This window comes from Mesoplodon densirostris, chromosome 19 (assembly GCF_025265405.1).
Source record: "Mesoplodon densirostris isolate mMesDen1 chromosome 19, mMesDen1 primary haplotype, whole genome shotgun sequence".
Lineage (NCBI taxonomy): Eukaryota > Metazoa > Chordata > Mammalia > Artiodactyla > Ziphiidae > Mesoplodon > Mesoplodon densirostris.
This window is the reverse complement of record NC_082679.1, coordinates 15,142,792-15,162,115: the sequence shown is the minus strand read 5'-3', so window position 1 is coordinate 15,162,115 and position 19,324 is coordinate 15,142,792. Positions and strand designations below refer to the sequence as shown.

Genomic DNA, 19,324 nt, shown 5'->3' with positions numbered 1-19,324 from the left:
GAACCTCATGGTCTGGGCACCTTAACAACGGGCTCCTAAATTTGGCTGTATAAGAGATGCAGATGTGAGACTCACCCTGCGATGGAGAAGCCCACGCCCTCCTCCTCTCCATCCCAAGACTACACTCTCCAGAGGCCTCTGCGGCTACTTCCTCCCTCCCTTCCGCTCGCCCCTTACCGTGAGGAGTTGGCGTAACAGGAACACTTCCGGTCGGTGGAGTCCGCCCATTAGGCTGGTTGGTAACGGGGTAGACAACTGTATTCGGGTCCTTCTCACACCTCTGCTCTTGGTTCCCGAGCTTCATCCTCAGGATAGGTAACGTGCACCCCGCGTTCCGTGAGTGCCCAGTAGTCACTGCCTCGTCCACTCAGCACGTCCCCATGCTTGTCTCGGTTTTACTCACGAGGACACAGTCTGCCTTAGGGACAAACCCTTACTCCGCTGCTGGGGGATATGGGCTTCACTGTCTGGCTAGAGCTTGGGGCTGAGCTTGAGGGTGCTCGGTCACCCTGGGCCCTTTCTTCAGGGGTCTAGATGGGAATTGGCTTGTGGTGGTGAATTCTCTGACACTCCCAATCCCCAGTAGTGGGGCTCTGGAGCACACCCCACCTGCACCTGGAGGGGTTTTCCAACTAGGCATGCTCTTATTTCTCTTCACATCCTCAGATCTGCCTTATGAGACTTTGCCCTTCTTCAGGGAGAGCACTCAAGAGATCAGGAAAATGGCCACGGGGCTCCTGAAAGCCAAAAAAGAGGTGAGAATTTCCATAAAATTCCATCTTGGCTGTCATGAATCCATTCCCTTTTCTTGCTCTGGAGGCTGCCTTGTTGGTATTGGGCAAAGCTTTTTCCTGGTCCTGGAGGAGTGGCTTACATGGAGTTTCCCTCCACATTTCTTTCTGCTCCATCCATACTTCAGTCATCCTCGAAGTAGTTAATTGTGAACAACACACATGGAGCAATTTAAATAAAAATACAGGGACATCCAGGCTTAATTGTCCAGTGGTAAAGATGAAAGGCAGGGACAGCAGAATAGACTGTGGCCTGAAGTGGCTGGGGAGGACTTCCAGGAGAAGTAGGGCTGTTTGAACTACCCCTGCGAGTCTGGTAAATTGGAGAGTTGGTGAAGACATACCAGTGGGAGGGCAAGAAGAATGGTTAGTTTGAGGCTGGGCCACTGGGCACACTGCCCTTAACACAGTGTGGGAAGATCATATTTTAGGTTGATTTTTAAATAATGTACTGGTGAAGATACAGACGATCTTCACCAGTACATGATATAGTCTGACCTGAATTTTACATTTGAGAGCCTTTTCAGCATCTGGCAATGGAGATTTCACCAAAAATTCTGGATGGCTTGCCTCTCAGAAAATAAACTCTACTTTGGTGTCAGGGAATTTGAGCTGAACAGTGTCTGCATCATTTGCACAGTTCCTGCAGAGTCTATTTGCTGTAGTTTCCACAGTATCCTCCATACTGAGGTTGAAACCATTGAAATCTAACGTTTTGCCTGTCTCTCTCATTTTTATTACCTGCCTAGCCCCTGAAGGATTTTCATTTTCCACCTCTGAGTCTGGGTGGCCAGGTTGAGTGCCAGGCTGAGGAGTGTAGACTTTTTCTTTGAGTAAAATGGATTTTGAAGGTTGTTGAGAAGGGATTTGACATAGGAAATAAGAGCTATAGGCATATAGGAACTTAAGGGGAAACTTTCTAACCCCTGAGAATGGTGACTATGATGAGTTTGACTTAATTGAATGTGACTGATATTTATTGAGCACCAACACAGTTGCCAGGCTTGTTTGCTATCATTTTTGATATGCACTAACTTGGTTATTTCATATCTGCCTTCATTGTCTTGATTTCTTATTTTTTTAAATAAATTTATTTATTTTAATTATTTATTTTTGGCTGAGTTGGGTCCTCATTGCTGTGCATGGGCTCTCTCTTGTTGCGGCGAGCAGGGGCTGCTCCTCGCCGTGGTGCGCAGGCCCCTCATTGTGGTTTCTCTTGTTGCGGAGCATGGGCTCTAGAGCGCAGGCTCAGTAGCTGTGGCACACGGGCTTAGTTGCTCCGCGGCCTGTGAGATCCTCCCGGACCAGGGGTCGAACCCGTGTCCCCTACATTGGCAGACGGATTCTTAACCACTGCACCACCAGGGAAACCTTCTTGATTTATTCTTAATCCTGGTCTCCATGTTAGAGATTTACAATTTCCTAGGCATTATCAGAACAACTTTGAGAGTTCTGCATTTCTCATTTATAAAAGATTATATTCATCTGAAAAGTGTTAGTACCAAGAATGCATAGGAAATCTGGGGCATTTCCTAAGGTAACATTGAATCTTTTGTGTGTACTTTCTTCACCACTCATAATATTACTGGGGAAGCATTCTGATTTTCTAGGAAAAGCCAGAAGTTTGTGTGAGCTGACTTTTCCTGCCCTTAATACTTTAAAAAAGAACAAAGAAAAAAAGCATTATGAAAACTTGACCAAAGTGCACAAGCATTTGAACTGATAAATTGTTTAAGATGAAACCTCTGTTCCTAGAGGAGTACCTGGCACACATGATATGTTTGGTGCGTGGAGGAACCACACCTTAAAGAAATTAATTTGAAGGAACTAATAAGTAACAAGGGAGTTTCTGTTTGTTTTGATATGTTATTTGGGGCATGTAATTAACCACATATTTCAGGGGGTTTGAGGAGGATTTCCAGGTACTCTAATATGCATGACATCTGAATTACACAAAACAATTTAAGAAAATATACAGTAGGATATTAGCTATCACTGCCTGAGAGGGTAAAGTAGAATTTGTAACAAATGAGTTGGGCTGGCAGGCACATGATGTTACTAATTCTTAGTATTTTCTCCTTGATTCCATTGAACAAATTTGCTGAATGTTTACTGTTTGTAGAACTCTTGATAGATTACATTCAGTGATGTGTAAAGCACAGCTTGCACACTTATGAGTCTTGCATTTTATTTTTAGATTTCTTTATTATTGGGATTTGGTTAATTTTATATACATACACACACACACACACACACACACACCTACATACATACATTTTGATAGACCTTAATGATAAGATCGTATTGTATTAAAGCTAGTGACATTATATCTACTCAGGCCCATTTGTTAATAGATGAAGGAACCACCAACATTTATCCAACTGAAAGCGATTTCTACAATAGTGCTTTGAGTGAATGATCCAATCCACTAGTTCTCAATTTGGGGGAACATTTAGCTTGTTCCCAATATTTAACTGTTGCAAATAATGCTTCTGTGATCAGCTTTGTGCATGAAATTCTTTTATAGATTTGTATTTATTCTCAAAACTAAAATATGACAAGGTGAGTAGAAATAAATATTTTGAAGCAGTGAGCACTCACACCAGTTGGAGCTTTGGAACCCTGCTTGTTCTAAAACATGTGATCCTATCAATTATTTCTTCCTTTTTTGAGATTCCCTTCTTCCATCACCATGTTTCACTTTACATTGTGCAGGTTTTTTTTGTTTTTGTTACACTGTGCAGTGTTACATTCCCAGGGTAGACCTCCCAGGGTAGACCTGCCAGTGCACATCTTCTTCTTCTGTCATGTGAATGTTCACAATAATGTCCTGATTTGTTTCCCCATGTTGATATGTTCCTTTGCTACCCATTGCATCTGTAATCCTCACGTCCCCCAAACATTACAGTAACATCACTTTTCTGTTCAGAAGTCTTCCTTCAGTGTCTCAACAACAGTGTCTTAGATATTCAGGGCAGTCTTCACTTCAAATGTGTTATGTTTATGACATCATGTTCTGATTATTCATTCTGAAAATGTGTTTATTGCCAGCACAGTGGAATAATCTCATATACACCTTTAATTTAGATTAAATTCACTTTTTAGGCACTTGGCTGGAGAAAGAGAGAAGAATAACTATTCAAGTCATTCGAATAAATCTATCCTCTATCACCTAATGACTTCATGCCTGGGAGGCAGTGAGAAATGGGAGGACTGAATCTGTTGCTGTCTGAATCTCTCTAAGGAGTTTGTGACAGCATGAGCATCTTGGCAATCAATTAACCTTGATCTCAAGGTTAATATTACTTGCAAAGTATTTTTCATATAACATGACTCCTTTATCAATGTATAGGTTAGCCTTTGCTTCATAACACACTACCCAAAACTTACTGACTTAAAACAAAATAATTTAGGGACTTCCCTGGTGGTCCAGTGGTTAAGACTCCGTGCTCCCAATGCAGGGGGCCTGGGTTCCATCCCTGGTCAGGGAACTAGATCCCGCATGCTGCAACAAAAGTTCCTGCATATCGCAACTAAAATATCCCGCACGCTGCAACGAAGATCTCACACGCAGCAACGAAGATCCCAAGTGCTGCAACTAAGACCCGGTGTAGCCAAATAAATAAATAAATAAATATTTAAAAAGAAAAACAAAATAATTTATTAGCACACAATTTGATAGGTCAGCATTTTGATCTGGGCACAGATGGATGTTTTGCAGGTTTCACTTGTGCTCTTGTTGCTGCAGTCAGCTGGTGGTTTGACTGGGGCTGGGTGACTATCCATGCATGACAGTTACCAAGCTGGTTGTCTTAGGTGTGTTGGTTTTTCTTGGTTCTTTTCCATGTAGGCTTGGGTTTGTTCTAGAGACTCTGCTTAGGCTTGATCAAATGATGGTCTTGGGTTTCCCTACACAGCAAGAGAGAGGACAACCCCAGTGGACAAGCATGTTTTAAGCCCCAGCTCGTGTTACGTTTGCTAATGTCCCTTTGATCAAAGCAAGGCACATAGCCAAGTGAAGAGTTGTGGAAGGGACTAACACAAGGGTGTAGATATAGGGAGACATTATACAGTGGGGTTCATTACTGTAACTACCCTCTGGTCCCAGTGATCCATGTCCTTCCCTTGTGCAAGATAAACTCACCCCCCTCCCAGGATCCCCAGAAGTTTCATCCTCAAAGTCCAGTATCATATGCATATCAGTCTGGATGTGGCTAAGGCTTCTTCAGTGAAACTCCTTTTGAGTCAGAGATGTATACTAAAAAGACAATTTATTTGTTTCCCTCTACGCCCAACTACCCACCTAGCACACAGTGGTGAGACATGGACAGGAAAACTGCAATATACACTCCCATTCAAAAAGAGGAGGAGTTGGAGGCACATAGGAGGCCTCTTCATTTTGAACTGTCTCCAGCCCTTTTAGTAAAGCTGATATGACTTCTTTAGAGTGTATATATATATATTTTAATTTATTTTATTTTATTTATATATTTTTGGCTGCGTTGGGTCTTCGTTGCTCTGTGGACTTCCCCTAGTTGTGGCGAGCAGAGGCTACTCTTTGTTGCAGTGCGCGGGCTTCTCATTGTAGTGTCTTCTCTTGTTGCAGAGGCATGGGCTCTAGGCACGTGGTCTTCAGTAGTTGTGGGGCACAGGCTCAGTAGTTGTGGCTCATGGGCTGTAGAGCGCACTCTCAGTAGTTGTGGCTTACGGGCTTAGTTGCTCCGTGGCATGTGGGATCTTCCCGGACCAGGGCTCAAACCCATGTCCCCTGCATTGGCAGGCAGAGTCTTAACCACTGTGCCACCAGGAAAACCCTGATATGACTTCTTTAAAAACTCTTTGGGTTTCCCATGTATCAGATTATATTACTCTATTAAACAAAAAGCTACAATCACATTTCCTTTCCAGATAGGCCTCTCATCTTTGGGCAGGGTGTTAGTGCTGTGGGACAATACCTGTAAGAATCTCAGAAGCCCTTTTGTCTACTAGGCATCACCTTAACAATTTCAGAGGTCATAATGTTTGGGTCTTTTAGCCAAACTCTTAATCTTTACCCTGAGGCCATTTCTTATTTTGAGACTCTTGCTGGCTGGAGAGACTGGAGATGTAAAACAGTTTTATTTTCCAACCCAGCAAGTCCTTGCTTGTCTATATTTCCTCTAAATTATGCTTGCGAACTCCTTAGTTGCTTCTTTAATTCTTCTGTTTCTATACATTATCATGTATAGAAGCTAGCTCGAAGCATCCAACTGAAGCTTTTAACAGGCTTTCAGGAGATCTGTTTAGTCAGATGTGAAAATTCATTAGGTATTTTTTTCTTTATTCTAAATTAGTCCCCCAGACTGCTAGCTGTGTTGCTACTCAGTGGGAGAGGTTTGAAATGGATCATCCAGTTAGTGTTTATCATACCCTCCCTACATGCATGGGTCTCATACAAAGAAACCATGAATCTTTCTAGAGCTGCAGGAATACCAGTTGTATTAAACTTGTTGAAATAATGTAGGTTGGTCTGTAACATAGCTCCTTTGTCAGAGATTTTCAAGGTATGTGTGGGTGTGTTTATTCTGAGGAGGATCTATAAGATCAGATCACTACAGGGACTGGGCAGGAACTTGAATGAGTGAATAGTCTTTTTCTCTCTAACATTTAATTATGAACAGCTTCAAACATAAAGAAAAAAATACAAAGACTTGTACATTGACATACACATACCCACCACCTAGATTCAGTAATGAGTATTTTGCAACATGTGCTTTACCACCCGTCTATTCACATGTGTAGTCCTCTACCATCAGTTCAAGGGTAGTATTCAAATATTGCCTTAAATGCACAGTAGAGGACAGAGTTTTATATTCCTTTGACCTTTCAGACTCTGTAGGCTGCTACAACCTGCCTGCTCTTTTTCCCACCTAGCCACTTTTCATTCTTTATTCCCTCCCATCTCACATGCCTTGTCTGGAGTACCTAGCCTTCCTCGCTCCTTCATCCTTTGAATCCTGCCTAGCCTTTAAGACCAAGATCATACTGCCCTCTCATGAAAGCATTTCTGATCTCTGTATCCTACAGTGACCTCTCCCTCTCCAGATTCCTCTGACCCAGTGATTTGCAACCATGACTATACATAGGAGCCCTTAAAAGTATAAAAGCCTTATCCCTGAAGAGTCTGATTTTATTGATTTGTGGTGGGACCCAGGAATCCATAATTTAAAACACCACACAGAGAATTCCCTGGCGGCCCAGTGGTTAGGACTTGGCATTTTCACTGCCGAGGGCGTGGGTTCAGTCCCTGGTTGGGGAACTAAGATCCTGCAAGTTGCGCGGCATGGACAAAAACAAAACAAAAACCAAAAACAAACAAACAAAAGAAAACCTCACCACACACTTACTGTGTGGAGCAGTCAGTTGTCTGAGTCCTTACATTTATCAACTCATCTGATCCTCAGCACAACCTGGGAGATAAGCACTGTTATTCTTAGTTCAGAGAAGAAGAAACTGAGGTGCTGAGAAGTTAACTAATTTGCCTAAGGGTACACTAGTTGGGGACAGGTAGGTTCCAAATCCAGGCAGAGTGTTTTGAATCCAGGCTCTTCACCACCATCCACTTCCATTCCTCAGGCCTGAGCAGCGCAAGAGGCAGTGTGAGGGAGGGGAAGGAGTGAGCCCTGCCTGAAGTATACACAGTGGTGGGTTATTCATCCTCTGCCCCAGAGGCTGAGCTGCTTCATGTAGAACATAAATGCTTAGACCAAGTAGTCTCTGAAATTCTTCAAACTCAGCAAGAGGATTATTCTTTTAATGTACTGTGTATGATGTCTTCCTCCTCTTCCTGCTTAGATTTAAAGCTCCCAATGTGAAAGAACTTTTGCTTTTATCCCCCATAGCAGTGAGCCTAGCATATTGACAGTGATAGGTGCACAATGATGCTGGCTGGATAGAGATGGGAAAGTAATGGTCTTTGAACTATTGGCACGAAGGTCATGTATGGGAGGAGAAAAATTCTTTTCTCATTGGCTGTAAATTAGACAAAAGACATATTTACAAGAGAAAAACAATCAGAAATTTATTAACATGTGCATCATGCATACACATGGGAGTACTCAGTGATGGGTAACTCAAAAGGGGTGGTTAGAACTTGAGCTTATATAGCATCTTAACAAAATAGCAATAACTTTAGAGAAATGACAAGACAAAGGAAAAAGACTTTGAGTTTCTAGGCAGCAAATTGTGGGAAGGTTAATAATATATGGGGGAACTAATGGAAGATAAGGGCTAGTTAGTAAAGGTTTGCTATGTAGATTTCTCTGGTGCCTATCCCTGGGCTGATAAGGGTCTAGAGTTGTATCTGGTGATTAATTTCTGTCCTCCTGGTAGAGAGGGGAAGGGGGACACCTTTGCAAATTTATGTTCTGCTTTTAGGCAAATGGGAGAGGGCAGAGAGCTTTTCTTGTGTCTGCTTATTAATTGCCTTCAGCTCAAAATAATCCTTATGCCAAAGTGGCATATTTTAGAGTGGTATATTCTGTTACCCTTTATTCATCATCCATAGTAAGGTCTAGAAATCTTCTCTACCTCCTCAGGGATGCCTTTTTTTTTTTTTCTTTTTGCGGTATGCGGGCCTCTCACTGTTGTGGCCTCTCCCGTTGCGGAGCACAGGCTCCGGACGCGCAGGCCCAGCGGCCATGGTTCACGGGCCCAGCCGCTCCACGGCATATGGGATCCTCCCAGACCGGGGCACGAACCCGTATCCCCTGCATCGGCAGGCGGACTCTCAACCACTGCGCCACCAGGGAGGCCCAGGGATGCCTTTTAATCTCTCATCCTGAGGTGTGGACAAGGCGACTCCTGGATGAGCAGAGGTGTGTTTTGTGTTAAAAGGCATTTGTGGCGTTCGGGGATGTGGCTGTGGACTTCACCCAGGAGGAATGGAGGTTGTTGAGCCCTGCTCAGAGGACCTTGCACAGGGAGGTGATGCTGGAGACTTACAACCACTTGGTCTCACTAGGTAAGAATGGCTTCCCATAGCACTTAAAGTCTGGCTCACAGTATTTTCTGTATGTCACGAAGAAAGGCTACTCACAAAGCAGCTTTGTCTTAGGGTTGGGCTTCAAAACAAAAATTTACCTTTTTCCTCAGGTGGATCTGGATTCAGTAGAGTTGAAAGCAGGTAGATTTATTCATATTGTGTATGCCACTCTGCATTTTTTTTCTTACTTTATCTTGCCCCAAACCCAGGAGATTTTCATTCACCGTGTTAATATGCTGTTTTTCTGACTGGAGTCACCTTTTCTTACTCAACCCTTCTACTGCAGAGAATTCACTAGTCATAGGTCCTCTGTATCACCCTCTGGGTTTCCCTCTCCATTTTGTCTTTGAGTTCTGGAATGGCCCCTTGAGCTCATAACCAAGAGTCTACTTTTTTTCTTTCCTTATGAGCAGAAATTCCATCTTCCAAACCAAAATTCACTTCTCAGCTGGAGCGAGGGGAAGAGCCCTGGATAGAGGAGAGGCAACGTCTGCTGAGTCTCTGTCCAGGTGAGTGTGACACAGGGTAGTTGGAACCGTCTGCAGCATGGCAGGTAGGAGAGGATGAGGCATCTCTCAGGTACTGGGAGGAAGCTCTTTTCTAGGCCCCTAGGTCCCTGGTAAGGCTGCCTGGCATGACCTCTTTTCCAGAATATCATCTTCAGTTAAAGGAGGGACTTTCCTGGTTTCTTTGTCGCTTCCCTCCACCAGGAAGCCTCACTTCTTCTCACTTGGCATTGTTTTCCACGGGGGATACTTGTGACCAGTTCAGTCTGCTGCCATTTTCAGAAGTGGGCTTCATCCTATTTATTTTTGACTTGATATTTGGAAATTACTTCAAAATTATAGAAAATTAGCAAAAATAAAAATAGTACAAAGAACATTCTTATGTCCTCTACACATACACATATATGTATAAACATATATGGCATATATATTTTTATAAAATGGCATCATAAAATCACCTACTAATATTTCACCCAGTTTGCTTTATCATTGGCTTGTGTGTCTCGTGTGCATGCTCTCCCTTCTCCCTCCACCATACGTATGTGTATGTATTTATGTATATGTTTTGTATATATATTTGTGTGTGTGTATATATGTAGGTTCATATGTGGATGTATGTTAAAAAATTTTCTAAGAATGGTGATATTCTCATATAACCACAGTACAGTTATCAACTTCAGTAAACTTAACTTCAACACAATAATTTTATCTAATACCTATCATCTACCTCTCATAATTGTCAGTAGACACAGTAATATTTTTTCCTCTCCAGAACATGACCCAGTAGTGCATTTACGTGGCATATCTATTTAGTCTCTCTTAATATAGACCATTTCAATAACCTCTCTTTAGAAGTATACAGTTCCACAGCTCCTTTTTTAACAGCTTCATTGAGTTATAACTTATATACCATAATCTACTTATTGTAAGTGTACAGTTCAATTATTTTGAGTAAACATTCCATCACTCTAAAAAGTTGCCTTGTGCCCATTTGCATCTGTTTCTCCTCCCATTTGAGCTCCAGGAAACCAATGATATGCTGTCTGTATAGATTTGCTGTTTCTGGACATTTTATATAAATGGTATCATAAAATATATATTTGTCTTTGTATCTGGCTTCAATACATAATGTTTGAGGTTCAGCATAATGTTTTTGAGGTTCATCCATGTTGCAGCATGTACTGGTAATTCATTCCTTTTTATTGCCATATAATATTCCATTGTATTGATATGCCACATTTTGTCTAGCTATTCACAGGTTGATGTGAATTGGATTGTCCACTTTTTGGTTATTGTGAATAGTGCTGCTAGGAATAGTCATGTACCAGTCTTGATGTGGATATATGTTTTCATTTCTCTTGGGTAGATAACTAAGAGTAGACTTTCTGGATTGTATGGTATGTTTATGTTTAACCTTTTAAGAAACTGCATAATTATTTTCCCAAGTAGCTGTACATTTCTATTAGCATTTATGTTTTACATTTCTATTAAGTTTATATTTTCTATTTTTGCATTTTCTAGTAGCAGTGTTTTAGAGTGTCAGTTTCTCTACATCCTTGCCAGCACTTGGAATTGTCTCTAATTTTGATTACAGACATTCTAGTGGGTGTGTAGTGGTATTGCATTGTGGTTTAATTTGTATTTCCCTAATGACTGATAATGTTAATCTTTTCATGTGCTTATTAACCATTTGCATATCTTCTTTGGTGAAATAGCTACTCAGTTCTTTTGCCCATTTTTAAGTTGGATTGTTTGTCTTCTTTTTGTGTTGTAAGAATTTTTCATATATTCTAGACACAAGTCCTATATCAGATACAGGATTTTCAATTATTTTCAACTATGAAATGAAGTTTCAGAAAAAAGACAAGTCTGTGGATTGTCTTTTCATTCTCTTAATGGTGTCTTTTCAACCATAAAGGTTTAAAATTTTGATGATGTTCAATTTAACAATTTTCTAATGGATTGTGCTTTTTGTGGTGTAACTACGAAGTTTGCTTAACTTGAGGCCACATAGGTTTTCTTCTTTGGTTTCTTCTAGAAGTTTTATATTTTTAGCTTTTACACTTAGGGCTGTGACCCATTTTTAGTTAATTTTTATGTGTCATGTAGGTGAAAGTCTAGATTTATTTTCTTGCATGTGAATATTCAGTTGTCCTGGCAGTATTTGTTAAAAATAGTATGCTTGATGTAGAAAATGGACTTGAGGACATGGAGAGGGGGAAGGGTAAGCTGGGATGAAGTGAGAGAGTGGCATGGACATATATACACTACCAAATGTAAAATAGATAGCTAGTGGGAAGCGGCCACATAGCACAGGGAGATCAGCTCGGTGCTTTGTGACCACCTGGAGGGGTGGGATAGGGAGGGAAAGAGGGAGACGCAAGAGGGAGGAGATGTGGAGATGTGTGTATATGTGTGGCTGATTCACTTTGTTATAGAGCAGAAACTAACACACCATTGTGGGGCAGTTGTGCTCCAATGAGGGTGTTAAGGCAAAAAAAATAGTATGCTTTCCCTCATTCAATTGCCATGGCTCCTTTGTCGAAAATCAGTTGGCTGTAAATGATTCATTTCTGGACTCCTAATTTTGTTCCATTGATCTCTATGTTTCTTCATATGACAACAGCACACTATCTTCATTACTGGGGTCTTATATTAAGTTTTGAGGTTGAAGAGTGTAAATACTCTAACTTTTTCAAAATTATTTTGGCTATTCTATGTTTTTTGAATTGGCACATAAATTTTGGGGTCAGATTGTCAATTTCTACAAAACAAAACAAGCTTACTCTTGTTTTGATAGGGTTTGCATTGAATTTATCAATCAATTTAGGGAGAATCACTGTTTTAATAATATTGAGTCTTTAATTTATGGTTGTCTATTTAGGACTTTAATTTTTCTCAGCAATGTTTTAAAATGTTCACCTTACATGTCTTGTAATACTTGTGTCAAATTTATTCCTCGTTATTTTATTATTATCTATGTTATTGTGAATGGTATTATTTTCTTAATTTCATTTGTGGAATGTTCATTGCTAGTATGTAGAAACACAATTGATTTTTGTATTTGAGCTTTTATCATATTACCTTACTAAATACAGTGATTACTTATTGTCTCTTTATTGAGGATACCTTGGAATTTTGTACATCCTGGATCATATAATCTGTGAACAAAAGAGAGGTTTACTTCTTCCTTTCCAATTTAGATGTCTTTAACTTCTCCTCTTCCTTGTTCTTCTACTGCCCTCCTTTAGCCTTTTGGCTAGAACTTCCAGTGCAGTGTAGAATGGAGTTGTTGATAACAGACATTCTTGTCTGGTTTCTGAACTTAGAGGAAAATATTCAGTCTTTTATCATTAAATATGATGTTAGCTGTAGGTTTTATATAGATGCCCTTTATCAGGTTGAGGAAGTTCCATTCAATTCCTAGTTTGTGGAGTATTTTTATTAAGAATGGGTATTGGATTTTGTTAGATATTTCTGCATCTGTTGAGATGTTCATGTAGTTTTTATCTTTATTTTGTTAGTGTGGTTGGTGTATTTCATTAATTGATTTTCTGATGTTAAATGAGCTTTACATTCCTGGAATAAGTCCTACTTTATTATAATGTATAATTCTTTTTGACTTCCTGCTGGATTTAGTTTGCTAATATTTTGTTAAGGATTTTTTTCACCTCTGTTCATGAAGGGTATTTATCTGTATTTTACTTTCTTTTTGATATCTTTGTCTGCTCTGGTATCAGGATAATGACTACATACAATGAGTGGTGAAATTTTCTCTCCTCTATTTTCTGTAAGAACTTGTGAAGAATTTGTATCATTTCTTCTTAAAATATTGCTTAGAATCCCCCAGTGAAGACACTTGAACAAGGGCTTGTCTTTGTGTGAAGACTTTTAATTACTAATTCAATCTTGTTACTTATTACAGGTCTATTCAGATACTCTAGTTTTTATTGAGTTAGTTTTGGTAGTTTGTGTTTTTCTAGAATTTTTTGGTTTTGCCTTTGTTGTCCAGTTATTGGCATAAAGTTCTTTATACTACTTTTAATTCTTCTAGTTTCTGTGAGGTCAGTAATGATGTTCCCTCTTTCTTTCTTTTTTATTTTTTATTTTTTATTTTTTTTCTTTTTGCGGTATGTGGGCCTCTCACTGTTGTGGCCTCTCCCATTGCAGAGCACCGGCTCCGGATGCGCAGGCCCAGCGGCCATGGCTCACGGGCCCAGCCGCTCCGCGGCATATGGGATCCTCCCAGACCGGGGCACGAACCCGTATCCCCTGCATCGGCAGGCGGACTCTTAACCACTGCACCACCAGGGAGGCCCCCTCTTTCTTTCTTGATTTGGTAATTTCTGTCTTCTCGATTTTTTCTTGTTCATTCTAGCTAAAGATTGTTCAATTTTGTTGATCTCTTCAAAAATCAACTTTTAATTTCATTGATTTTCTCTACTCATTCTGGTTTTCTATTTGATTAATTTTTTATAAATGTGTATTATTTCTTCTGCTTATTTATTAATTTGCTCTTTTTGTAATTTCTTAAGATAGAAGCTTAGACAGTTGATTTGAAACCATTCTTCTTCCTTAACGCAGGCATTTAAAGCTATGAATCTCTCTGATCACTTCTTTAGCTACATCCCATAAATTTTATTATGCTGGGTTTTGTTTTCATTCTGTTCAAAATATGTTTCAATTTCTCTTCTGATTTCTTCTCTGTCCCTGAGTTACTTAGAGGTATCTTGTTTAATTTCTACATATTTGCGGATTTTCCATCTTTCTTTCATTTGTTGATTTCTAATTTCACTCCTTTGTGGTAGAAAAACATGCTTTATATAACTTTAGTGTTTTTAAGTTTATTGATATTTGTTTTTTGGCCTAGCATGTGATCTGTTCTGAAGAATGGTCTATGTGCACTTAAAAAGAATATGCATTCTGCAGTCATTGGATGGAATGTTCCATACATATCAGTTTGGTCAAGTTGGTTTATTAAGTTTTCTGTATCCCTGGAGATTTTCTGTCTAGTTGTTTCTATTACTGAGAATAGAATAGTGAAATTTACAATTATTGTTGAATTATCTAATTCTTCTTTTAGTTCTGTAAGTTTTTGTTTCATGTATTTTGGGGCTCTGTTTTTAGTTGTGGATACCTGTATAATTGTTTTACTTTTCTGATTTATTGCCCTTTTGTCTTTATGAAATACCTCTCTTTTTGTCTAGCAATAATCCTTGTCTTGAAATCTATTTTGTCTACTATTAATATAGTAGCCATTCCAATTCCCTTGTGATTACTGTTTGCATGGTATATCTTTTTTCATCCTTTTAACTTTTAACCTACTTGTGTTTTTGGATCCAGAATGTATCCCTTGTAAATAGCACATTGTTTGATATTGCTTTTTTAATCTAGTGGGATAATCTCTGCCTTTTGTTCGGAGTGTTCTGTTTGTTCATATTTAATATAATTATTGATATGGTTTAAATCTGCCATTTTGCTATTTATTTTTAATATGTCTCATGTCTTTATTTCTCTAGCCCCTTTTATGGCATATTGTTTTTATTTAAGTGTACTATTTTCATATCACTCTTGATTTTAAATTTGTTTTGGAGTTATTTCTTAATGCTGCTCTAGGAAATAAAATATGCACCTTAATTTATCACAGTCTACCTCTAATTAATACTAACTTAGTTCCAGTAAAATATGTATACATATATTATAAAGCCCACAATATTGTGTTATGTTTATTGCCTTTTATAATAGTTTTTTATATTTTAGAGAAATTAAGAGGAAAATATACATATGTTATCTTTTATATTTACCCACATATTTACCAGTTTCAGTGGCCTTCATTTCTTTCTTTTCTTTTCTTTTTTTTTGGTCCTGCTGCGTGGCATGCAGGATCTTAGTTCCCTGACCAGGGATCAATCCTGCGCCCCCCACAGTGAAAGCATGGAGTCTTAACCACTGCACTGCCAGGGACGTCCCTCGGTGGCCCTCATTTCTTCTTGTGGATTTGAGTTAGTGTCTCGTGTCATTTCTTTTCAACCTGAAGGACTTACTGAGTATTTCTTATAAGACATGTTTGCTATCAACAGATAGTCTGAGTACTTGTTAATCTGAGAATATCTTTATATCGATTTCTCTTTTTTTTTGTTGGCTGCATTATGTGGCTTGTGGGATTGTGGGATTTTAGTTCCCTGACCAGGGATTGAACCTGGGCCCTCAGCAGTGAGAGCTTGGAGTCCTAATCACTGGACCTCCAGGGAATTCCCTCAATTTCACTTTTGAAGCATAGTTATGTGAGAATAGAATTCTTCATAGATAGAAGCCTTTTCTCTTTTACTTCAGCACCTTAAATACATTATTCCGCTGCCTTCTGGTCTCCATTGTCTCTGATGAGAAGTTAGCACTAGTCATATTGTTTTTCCCCTTGTACATGTAGAGTCATTTTTCCTTTGCTGTTTTCAAGATTTCCTTTTTGTCTTTCTTTTTCTGATAGTCAACATTTTGGCTATGATGTGTCTAGCTAGGATCTCTTTGTGTTTATTTTGGGGTTTGTTGAGCTTCTTGGATCTGTAGATTGTTTTTCATCTAATTTGGAAGTTCTTTTTTTTTAATTTGGAACTTTTTAAGCCATAATTTCTTCAGATTTTTTTCCTGCTCTTTTCTCTCTGTCTTCTCCTTCCTAAGTTACCATTACACATAGGTTTGGTTTACCTGATGGTATCTTACAGGTTTCTGGGCTCTTTGTTTTTCTTCAGTCTTTCTTTAACTCTGTTCTTCTGTTTTAGGTAATTTCTATTGATTTATCTTCAGGTTCACTGGTTCTGTTACAAAGTCATATATGTTGTGGTATCTCTCTAGTAACGTTGTAATTTTATTTATTTTATTTTTTAATTTCACAATTTCCTTTTGTTTCTTATTAATAGTTTCTATTCTTTATTGAGATTCTCCATTTTAAGTTGTTATCATTCTTACCTTTAATTTTTCACACATTGTTTTCTTTAGTTCTTTGAATATATTCATAGTATCAGCTTTGAAGTCTTTTTTTTTTTTTTCCCCTGTACCAGCATCTGGGCCCACTCATCAACAGTTTCTATTGGCTGCAATTTTTTCCCTAGATATGTGTCACTCTTTCCTGTTTCTTTGAAAACTGGGTATTTTAGATACTATATTGTAGCCATACAAAAAACAGGTTGCAGGCTGGATTTGGCCCACTGAGCAGGTTTACTGTTTCCTACAATAAAAATGTAAAGCATACAATGTGAAATAAAAAATAGATCTTGGGAAGTATGGCTGAATAGGAGACAGCTTGTGATGTGAACATATGAATGACCAGTGGGCAAAGCAAAATGGCCTAGGCAGCCCTACCTATGACTTCTTTGACTAAAAACATTCTTTATTCAGCAGGATCAAAGCTAGAAATTCAACCTTGTCCCTCCTGTCCTCTGGCATTCTCTAGTCAGCAAGCCCTCAGCCAACATGTGTGGCTCAGTCATCTCCCTCAGTTTTTCTCAAGTTTATGTGCAGGAAATCATCTCCATTCAGGGAAACAATATTCAGAAGATCAGAAACAGCAGCAGGAGCAACTCATTGATCAAACCTGCTCAAGCAACAAAGCAGAAATTCAAGAGAGAGAAGAAGATTCCAAGCTTTTGTTTGGGAGAGTAAGTAAAAGCAGCACTTCAAAGGCATTCTCCAGAACCCTGGAAGAACAGCCAGTAAGGTCCAAGGAAGACAACACAGTGGTGGACATAGTGCCCAGCCCTGCCCAGAGGACAAACCTTGAGGAAACAGACAAAATATTACATGGTTTAGAAGTCTCAGGATTTGGAGCAATCAAATATGGAGAGTTTGGGCTAGGCTTTATCAAGGAGTCAAACCAGCTCAGCCTCCAGAAGACACACACAGGGGAGACCCCTTACATGTACACTGAGTGGGGACAAAGCTTTAGCAGTATGTCAGTCCTCATCAAAAACCAGAAGACACACTCTGGGGAAAAGCCTTATGTGTGCAGGGAATGTGGACGAGGCTTTACTTGGAAATCAAACCTCTTCACACATCAGAGGACACACTCAGGGGTCAAGCCTTATGTGTGCAAGGAATGTGGGCAGAGCTTTAGCCTAAAGTCAAACCTCATCACACACCAGAGGGCACACTCTGGGGAGAAGCCTTACATTTGCAAGGAATGTGGACATGGCTTTCGCCAGCATTCACACCTCATCAGACATAAGAGGACACATTCAGGAGAGAAGCCTTATGTTTGCAGGGAGTGTGAGCAAGGCTTTAGCCAGAAGTCACACCTCATTAGACACTTAAGGACACACACAGGAGAGAAACCTTATGTGTGCACAGAATGTGGGCGTCACTTTAGCTGGAAATCAAACCTCAAGACACACCAGAGGACGCACTCAGGAGTTAAACCTTATGTGTGCCTGGAATGTGGGCAGTGCTTTAGCCTGAAGTCAAACCTCAACAAACACCAGAGGTCACACACAGGGGAGAAGCCATTTGTATGCAGGGAGTGTGGGAGAGCCTTTACCCGGAAATCAACCCTCATCACACACCAAAGGACACACTCAGGGGAGAAGCCATTTGTATGCACAGAGTGTGGGCGAGGCTTTAATGATAAGTCAACCCTCATCTCACACCAGAGGACACATTCAGGGGAAAAGCCTTTCATATGCAGGGAGTGTGGTAGAAAGTTTAGCCAGAAGCCAAACCTGTTTAGGCACAAGAGGGCACACTCAGGGAGTATACCCTTTGTGTGCAGGGAGTGTGGACAAGGCTTTTGTGATAAGTTAACTCTCATTACACACCAGCGGGCACACTCGGGGGGGAAGCCTCATGTATGCAGGGAGTGTGGGCAAGGCTTTAGCCGGCAGTCGCACCTTATTAGACATCAGAGGATCCATTCAGGAGAGAAGCCTTATATTTGTAGGAAGTGTGGGCGAGGCTTTAGTCGGAAATCAAACCTCATCAGACATCAGAGGACACACTCAGGATAGAAACCTTGTGTGGACAAGCAGTGAAACCTTTAGCCAGTAGTCACACTGCACGAGACACCAGAAGTCCCACCCAGGGCTGTAGCTTTAGTAATAAGTCAGCTATTGCCAGACACTAAAGTAGAGACATCTTATGTGTGATGGGAGTGTTCATGAGACTAATGGTAAGAGTCAACATCTCCAATCTACCTGAAGGAGAATTGCTGGCCCATTTTCAGGGGCTCTGGCTTTCCCTAGTGGGGATGGTAGGTTGTGGAAGGTCTCTCAGGTAACTTGATGGAGAGAGTACTTATTAAGTAGGTTGAAATTAGAGGATTGATACTATTCCAATATCATTTCCCAAGTGTACTTGAACACTCCTTCCACAGTAACCTGGATGTTACAAAAACAGCAATTCTAGAGTCCATCTCTTGATGTCTGTCTTACCTTCTGAGAACAAGAGACAGAAACCATGGCTGATTTAATCTTGGTTCCACAGAGCATGACCCAGCAGAGTCAGCTTCAGGGAGAGTTTGGAAAATGGTCAACTCATGGGGACAGAGATAGTGCTTGGGTAGAAGGTTTTATTATACAAAAGGCTGACAGGTAAGAAAGATTGTAGGTATCCTAGCTCTAAGTTTGGGAAGAGGTGTCCATTTTTGGAGATATCGTATCTTTGCTTGCTTCCTGGGGCTGTCTCTGGTTTTCAGGTTGAATCCATACTGAAAATGTTTTTATTGACGAGTGTTTTTAGACTAGAAATGTACTATGTAGTGTTATGAAGAAAATATGTACACATATACAGAAATACAAAATGAAATTACTTTCTATTCTTCTTTGAGTAACCATACAGCATTCCATTAGTAATTATTTGGTTTAAATTTTTCCAACCATTGTAAAATATACTACTTTTTTGGTTGAGAATACTCTTTTTGAAAATGGCAGTGTCCCACAAATTCATTTAGAGTCGTTTCCCAAGGCCCAGTTTTTTTTCATGAAACTTGACTAAATGACTGAATTTTATTGGGAAAATAA

General features: G+C 39.9%; 1 protein-coding gene across 2 annotated transcripts; it reads left to right on the top strand.

Annotated features, from left to right (window-relative positions):
- Positions 1–221: 221 nt before the first annotated feature.
- On the top strand, positions 222–18,406 carry ZNF875 (zinc finger protein 875). Of its 2 annotated transcripts, none has more exons than XM_060084854.1 (5): positions 222–315; positions 667–755; positions 8,667–8,793; positions 9,228–9,323; positions 16,716–18,406. In XM_060084854.1, exons 2-5 carry the CDS (start codon positions 723–725, stop codon positions 18,311–18,313), a joined length of 1,854 nt encoding a protein of 617 aa, XP_059940837.1. In that variant the 5' UTR covers positions 222–315; positions 667–722; the 3' UTR covers positions 18,314–18,406. The 2 variants fall into 2 exon arrangements, with proteins under 2 accessions (XP_059940837.1, XP_059940836.1); XM_060084853.1 differs by having other exon boundaries at positions 16,713–18,406.
- The last annotated feature ends 918 nt before the right edge of the window (positions 18,407–19,324 follow it).